This window comes from Perognathus longimembris, chromosome 7, assembly GCF_023159225.1.
Source record: "Perognathus longimembris pacificus isolate PPM17 chromosome 7, ASM2315922v1, whole genome shotgun sequence".
Taxonomy (NCBI): Eukaryota; Metazoa; Chordata; class Mammalia; order Rodentia; family Heteromyidae; genus Perognathus; species Perognathus longimembris.
The window spans coordinates 16,587,514-16,595,166 of NC_063167.1; the positions used below are offsets into that span (position 1 = coordinate 16,587,514).

The 7,653-nt window shown below is 55.4% G+C and overlaps 1 protein-coding gene across 1 annotated transcript; it reads right to left on the bottom strand.

Annotated features, from left to right (window-relative positions):
* Window positions 1–238: 238 nt before the first annotated feature.
* Window positions 239–7,361, bottom strand: Tent5b (terminal nucleotidyltransferase 5B). Its single transcript, XM_048350608.1, has 2 exons — window positions 6,926–7,361; window positions 239–2,176 (listed from the first exon to the last, which is right to left on the bottom strand). Exons 1-2 carry the CDS (start codon window positions 7,193–7,195, stop codon window positions 1,157–1,159), a joined length of 1,290 nt encoding a protein of 429 aa, XP_048206565.1. The 5' UTR covers window positions 7,196–7,361; the 3' UTR covers window positions 239–1,156.
* Between the last annotated feature and the right edge of the window lie 292 nt (window positions 7,362–7,653).

A 7,653-nucleotide genomic window follows, 5' to 3' on the forward strand; every position in this document is an offset into this window, starting at 1 on the left:
GGATTACAAGCGTGAGTCATTGGTGCCCGCCACCTTTCCTCTTTAACAAGAATTCTGGACTTGCTGAGGCAACATGTAGATCTTGGTCTAGTAGTCAGACTGGGTCAGGAGTGCGGGAAGGAGAGGCCCCAGACCTCAGGTCCCACCCCTACTGCCAGCTCCTACAAAGCTTGCCAGGCTCCGGCTGGGAGGCTGCAGCTGCCTCGAGCTTGTACTTGAGAAAGCATGCCACCAGGCGCAGTGTAGACAATCTTTATTGGTGGGTGGTTAAGAGTGCAAAATAGCAACAAATCCAGAGGAATGGAAAAGGAGGTGGGGGTGTGGCTCCCTCCCCATGTGACAGTCGATAACCAAGCTAGCAGGGCAGGGACTGCTCAACTCAGTTGTGGCACATTTGGGCTCAGCACCCTGCTCCTGGATAGCAAGCAGGGTTCCTCACAACACAGGGGAGGGGGTGTTACACTGGAGGGGTGCGGGCTGCATCCCACTGTGGTACTTAGCACTTATCCTTTACCTGTCTTGACCCCTCCAAAGGGAAGGCTACTTCATAGCTTGGGGTGCAGGTTTTGGGAGACTGGGCTCAGTCTATTTCTCCCCACATCTAAGGACCTGCCTCAGTTTCCCTTTTCTCAGTGATTAGCTCAGTTGGGCCACTGGGTGGAGGGAAATTTGTTAGTGGCCCAGCCTGAGCGGAAGTGAGTAGTTCCTGTCATGTGCTGCCCTTAGCCAGTGTGTGTAGGCTGGCCCTAATCCATAGGACCCTTTCTAGGCCATAGCAATTAACCCCAAGATGCTGGGCACTGGGGCCGTCACCACTCAAATCTGCTTTGTCTCCTGGAAGCACCTGACTCTCAGGACAAGTAGCTCCCTGGACTCCACAATCATGATGGTCTTTAAAACAACAACAACAACAAAAAACCCCACAAAACACAGTGTGCAGTGGCCAAAGGGCTCCCCCTACCAGGAGCTCCAGCTGGGTTTTCAGCCCACAGGGGGCCTAACTCGGGGAGGTTTGTTCTGTTCAGTTGAAGGCCCAACCTTGCATCAGTGCTGGGCGAGCTGGCCCAGGGAGCCCATCTTTGGTCATAACCGCCACGCGCTCCCGGTGTCCCCACCCCACCCCATGAGCCACCTGTCCCTTCCAGCCAGAGTCCAGTCAGTTGCAAGGCAGCCAGGTGGGATAGGAGTGGGCTCCCGCCAGCAGAGGCTGCATGGGGGTCACATAGTAATTGACAGTGGCTGGTACAACCCCATCAGGGCCCGGAGGGCGCCAGGCCAGGGCAGCCGTGGCAGCGGGGCCCTGCTCCGCCAGCGCCTGGAGGGCCAGGGCGGCAATGAGGTCCAGCGTCTGGCGCCGCTCGTGGCTCATGAGGCACACGGTGCTCTCGTTGACCACCTGGTGCAGCGTCACCAGGCAGGCGTAGCGGCGAGCCATGTCTGCCCCACCAAAGTGGGCCTCCAGGTAGCGCTCCAGGGTGCGCTGCTGTTCCACCAGGTCGGGAAAGTCGATGAAGAAGCGGGAGCACATGTACCGCTGCAAGGCACGCGTGTCGGTGCTGGGCCGTGGCCGGAAGCCCCGCACCAGGAGGTGGCAGTATTTGAGCAGGCCCCCACCCCGGATCTCCTCTGGGCTGCGCGTGGCGATGACCCGGTGCTGCAGGTGTTCTAGGGCCTCGGCGAAGTCCCCGTATAGGCTCTCACCGATCACAGTGGGGTGGAAGGCCTCAGACATGGGTGTGGACGAGCACTGGCCAAAGAGCAGCAGGGAGTCCAGGATGATCTGGAAGGAGTCCACGCTGAACTCGAACTGGCGTCTCACTGAGTCCACAAACTTGAGCTCCACATTCTTGCCACTCTTGTTGGACAGGGAGATGAGGCTCCAGCGGTCCGTGTCGGTGCACACTTTCACCAGCTTCTGCACGTACGCCTCCTTGAGTGTCAGTGGCGTGATCTTGGCCCTGCTCACCCCGGCCGGCAGGAAGTCCAGCAGGCAGGCCAGCACCACGGCCTTGGTCAGCTGGAAGGACGCCTCGCTGCGCAGGTCCACCCGGAACACCAGGTCCAGGTCCTTGTAGCCCAGGCCGCTCTCGGGATGCAGTACATGGCTGGCAGCGGAGCCGTGCAACCGCACGCTGTGCACGCACAGTCCCTGCTCCTCCAAGCTTTTCCGGACCACCTGTGGGGAGAGGGGTGTCAGGAGCCTGGTCCTCTCATGTCTGTACCAGGACTTCCAGAAAACTGTCACAGTAACATCAACCCCTGGTGACCATTTACCTGTCTCCATACTTTTTTGGTGGGAACTAGGACTTGGCCTTGGCCCTGGCCTTGGCACTGTCCCTGAGCTTTTTCATGAATTGGTGCTCTACTACTTGAGCCACAGCTCCCCTTCTGGCTTTTTGGTGATTAATTGAAGGAACGGGTCTCACAGATTTTCCTGCCTGGGCTGGCTTTGAATCACGACCCTCAGATCTCAGCCTCCTGAGTAGCTAGGATGACAGGCCTGAGCCACTGGTGCCCAGCTGCTCTTATGCCTCCGATAAATCATTTAACTTACTACACTTCAATTTGCCAGTCTGGGGAATGGTCTATATGAAGGAATGACTCACAGTACAGCACAGGATTTACTGAGCACGAGGCTGTCATCAAAACATTTTATACATTGAAATCTAAACTTCTTTAACCCTCACAATAACTGGAAGAGGTGAATGCTATTTCTTACACTTCATAGATGAGGGAATAGAAACACAGAGGGAGTGGTAACTGCTCAGCCATATAGCTGGAAAAGAGACACCCTAGGTCTTAATGGCAAGCAAAAATGCTTAGCATTGTGCTGGGCAAGGTGTTAGCTGCCCACAGGTGTAGGTAATACAGGTAAAAATTTAACAACAAAGTTAGCAGTTACAGGAATTGATGCATTTACCGTCACAACAAACTTGTTGGACTATTACTATTCCAACGGACAGACAGGAGACCTGAGTGAGGCACAGAGTTAAGAAACCTGAGCAAGGTCAGAGTAGCCAGGCTGAGGCCAAGAACACAGCTTGGTTTGAGTCTCAAGTCCATGCATGTTCTTTTGACTATGACATATGAATCTTATTTCAGCTTTATGAGGATGTGTTGTGAAGATGAGGAAAACTGAGGCTCATAGTGATCAGCACAACTACAAGCTCAAAGGAAAAGTCATTCAGAAATGTCCAGGCTGGAGTTAAAGCCAGACCTTGAACGCTTTCAGGAGAAAGGAAGGGCATAGAATTCAGGAAGTCTGCCAAGTGGGAAGAGATGGAGAACCCCAGGCAAGTGGCATCAGACCAGCACAGGTAAATGAGCAAGCTTTCCTTCAGCTCTGAGTATCTCCCTGGACCACAGTACTGTGTGGAGCGGAGTGAAGCCGGGGTGTCCAGACACGGACATTCTCAGCAACCTCCAGTCCTGAAAGTGACCAGGCAGCATTCCTACCCTGGGTGACTCTGCAACCCCGCCTGGCTGCCAAGTCAGCGCCCAGCTCCGGGCTGGGTTGTTCTGCCTCCCAGGGAATTACTGCAAAGAATGCACTGAAGTGCTGAGGAGGCAAGCGCAGTGGGGCAATCTGAGGCGGGCTGCTCCCTCCAGGAAGATTTCCGGGAGGGAGGAGTTGCCATGGAAATGGGGTGGAGGGGAAGCCAAGAGCCATCAGTTACATTTGAATGGAGAAGGAGAGGTGTCCGGGAGGTTGGGTTAGGTCGGGAGTGAATGCCAAGCACAGCACCACACCAGAATCTGTGGGGCGGTGTGTAGCTCAGGGTACAGGGTGTGTTCAGCACACATAAGGTTCTGGGTTCATCTTCTTGTTCGAGACGGCATAGCTGAGGCTTGCCAATTAAAGTCACCTGCTTAAAGATGGCATAGAGGTGCCATCTTAAGTGTCCTTCAAAAACAAAACAGAAAAGAAAGAGGTAGCCTGCCCCCTTTGTTTTCTGTGGTTCTGGGGAAGGAACCCAGGCCGCCTCACATGTTGAGAATGTTCTGGACTACAAAGCTACACCCCAGCCTAGCCTTGCCTCTATGACGTTTGGTTCTGGGGTTCAAAAGGAGCAGACTGGAAATTCGTGTCCTAATCCTCCTTCCCTTTCAGAATTTCAAAGTGAGAGTGACCCTGAAGTCAGTAAGGCCCAGAGCAAGAACACAAGAGCAAAGAAAGTGGGGGCTGGGGGCTGCAGTCCAGCTTGGGGGACTTGTTAGTGTTCACCCTGGCAATTGTGCACATGTAGCTAATAAGGAAAGTAGCCCAAAGACCTTGGCTCAAGGACCCTGCTAGACTTGCAAAGCACACAGCCCCCTCCCTGAGTCCCAGCAGAGCTGACTGGGCATTACTCGGTGCCAGGGCCTCCTCCTGAGCTGGTGCCCACCCCAGGGCATGGCACCTGGCCCGGTGAGTAGGAAGCAGTACCCTTGTTAAATCCCCTGCGTCAGGGACATGGGGCCAGCTGTGTCAGCGAGCCAGCGGCTATTGTCTCTTTCCCAGGTGTGACTCCAGCCAGTCTGACAGGCAGTCCCCAGATACCGACACACCCAAACATGGCAGGGCAGCTTGGAGGCTTCTGAATCAGCCACTGGGGTGGGGAGGGGGCAGTGGCTGTACCCTCCTTTCTCCTGTGTGTGCCAAGGGCTCCCTAGAGCCCCTCTGCTCTGGTCTGCTGCTGAGATTACAGGAAGGCTTGCAAAATGGCAACAGAGATATGCCTATGACAAGCTCTCTGGCTATAGCTAGAGTGATCAGATAGCCTGGTTCAATTCTCTTGGCCCAGAAAGGTCAAAGGACTTGTCCAAGGGCACACAGCTAATAAGTGGCTGAGCTTACCTAGAACCAGGTTCCTGGAGTTGCGTGCATGGGACTCTACCAGACAGATCCTTTTAGCCCGGGTATATGCATGGGCTGTATTTCTAGGTGCTTGGATTGCTACTGTAGGCAAAGCCTTATAAAGAACAGAGGCAAAACGGTTGCAATTTTTGAGGCAAATCAGCACTGGTAAAAGCATTAACCAGCTCCTCCCACCCTTCCTCCTTCCCTCCCCAAATATCCTAACCACTTTTGAAGCTGATAGCTGCAAATTCCTGCCAAGGAGACAGACTTTCTTCCTTCTGGAAGTGGCTTATAGGCCAGGTGAAGACACACCTGTTTCTTTTGAATTCTGGAACCAGAAAGGGTATTGATGAGTGGTCTGATCCATTCCCATAGGACAGACAGGGGCAACAACAGTTGAGGCCCAGAAACCAGATGTCTTAAGTGCTCAGTCCAGCTCAGAACGCTCTACGCTCTGCCCTCCTCCATCGATGGCGCCCTGTTTCTGACCCGTGTGTAAGGGAACATTATACTACTACCACATAGTGAAGTTAACTCCTGACTTAGGTCTCCCCACCTGGCTGGAAGCACCTGAAGGTAATGAGCTGACTCCTAGTCATATGTGTATCCCTAGTATCCTGCACAGGGCTTGACACAGGTCAGCCACCAATAAGGGCAGTTTGGATCATACTTGTCCCCACAGAAGGGAGAACCACCGTGCTGGAGACCCTACATGGGGTAGGAAAAGACAACATGATGGCCATACCCACACATCTACTTAGAGGGCTGATCACTTGAACTAATGCGCTCAATCCAGCCCCTAAACCACAGCCAAGAGTCCATCTCAAACAAAAAAAAAAGCAAAGCAAGAACAAAATAGTGCAAAGCAAGAGAAGCCTCAGCTGGTTTACAAATCATGTAGATGACAGCAAGCAAGAAGGAATGCCTAGGCTAGTCCTACTGAGTGAGTCAGCCACGGAGAATCTTACTCCCCCACCCCCACCAGCCCTTTCCTAGTTCCTGGGGAGGGAGGGAGGGCCAGGCAATCCCCTCAGCAGGGCTACTTCTCCCTCCCCCTTCTTTGGAAGCTAAGAGCAGGAGGCAGGGGACTGGCCTGCCTCACCCAATGTGTATGCAATGTCCCTCTCAGGAATACACAGGACCTGGTCACCAGCTTTTCTGGTTTCTTCTAAGGAGAGACTTCGAAGCCAGGGAAAGAGTGGGGAAACTGACCCTGTAACCTCCTGGTTCCTAGAAGACCAAAGATTCCCTGGGTTTGATTCCCTACCCCCACCCCATTGGGTAATCCTAGGTATCTCCCTGCCTCTCCGGAGACCTCAGCTTCCTTAGCCTTAACATGCACACAATAATTACCATCCTTTGGTATTTCTGAACATAAATAACAGCATCTGGGCTATAGAAAGAGCACTTGGGGGTCATGGAAGAAGTTGAAATCTGAAGAAGGAAGGGGGCTTCCAGAAATCTCTCCTGTTCCTCAGAAGAGAGATGAGGCTTGGGGTTTGACACCCTAGGTGACCTTCATTTCCAGTCTTGGAGATGAACAGCATCTAAACAAAACACTTAACATTGCTTTCTGGAGAGGGTTCTCAGGTTTAGCCTGTGTGTACTTTAATCTGCCAGAACTCCAGTGAGATGGAGGGAGTCTCTGCTGGGATCTCTGGGCTTTTTCTACCCAGTCAGGGGGACTAGCCAAGGGCTATGGGTCCACAAGGAAAGGCTGTCCCAAGAGTCTGGAGAGAAGTTAAAGGATGCTGGGTGGAGAAGGAAAAGCTATTTTAGACCGAAGCATGTGCGTGTGCACACACACACACACGCACGCACACGCACGCGCTACCACTGAGAGGCTCCCTGGTATCCTTTGTCCCTGACGGCAGGTAAGCGAGTCCTTCCCCACTCCCCATCCCGCTCCCATCCCGGGCTGGCCGAGTGGCTCTCGGGGGTAACAGCGCTCCGGAGGGGCCAAGCCGGGAAGGCTGATGAGGCGCAGGAGGAAGAGATCTGGCGTGTAGCACTAGCACGCCGTGCAGTCGTCGCGGCCCCCGTTCCGGTGCCTCAGTTTCCCCCGACCCCGCCGCCCGGGCTCACCTGCACGATCTGCCGGGGCTGCACGCTCAGCGTGGGGAAGTTGCCGCGCCCGTGGATGGGAATGGGCTCGCTCAGCAGCGCGTCCAGCCGCCGCACCTGCGGCCAGCCCAGCCCGCTCAGGTGCCGTCCCAGGGAGGCCAAGGAGGTCTCCGGGTCGGGGCCGCCGCCCGCTGGGGCCGCCGGGGCCGCCGGGGCCACCGCCGAGGCTGCAGCCGTCCCCACCTGCGCTGCCGCCTGGTCCGAGCACTCCGCTCCGCTCTCCGACGGCATCGTTCGCCTGGCCCCGGGGCCTCGACGGCAGAAACCCGGGGGGTGGTTTAGGGGAGGAGAGCAGGGAGAGCGGCTGGGCCCCGGGCCAAGGCTGAGGGCGGGGATGCAGGAACGGGGCGGCCGCGACGGCGAGGCAAACCCAAGGCACGTACCTCCGACGGCGACGACTGACCCACCCTGAAAGCCAGGCACGCCGCGCTCAGCGGACTCTTATAGGCCGCGGGCGACTTGCCCATTGGTCGGCGCCGCTGTCATTCGCGGTCGGACCCGCCCCACTCTGGCCGCTCCTGTCATTGGTCAGCAGAGCTCTGCACGTGAGTCACTGTTTTTCGAAGCGGATTTTGATTGGCTGGAAAGCACAACTCTACCCCGCCCTCCTTTCAGTCAGACTTCCCTCCTTGGGTCTTTAAAGAGCTACTGACTGTGATTGGCCTGGGCCCACCTGGACTTAAAGGGGC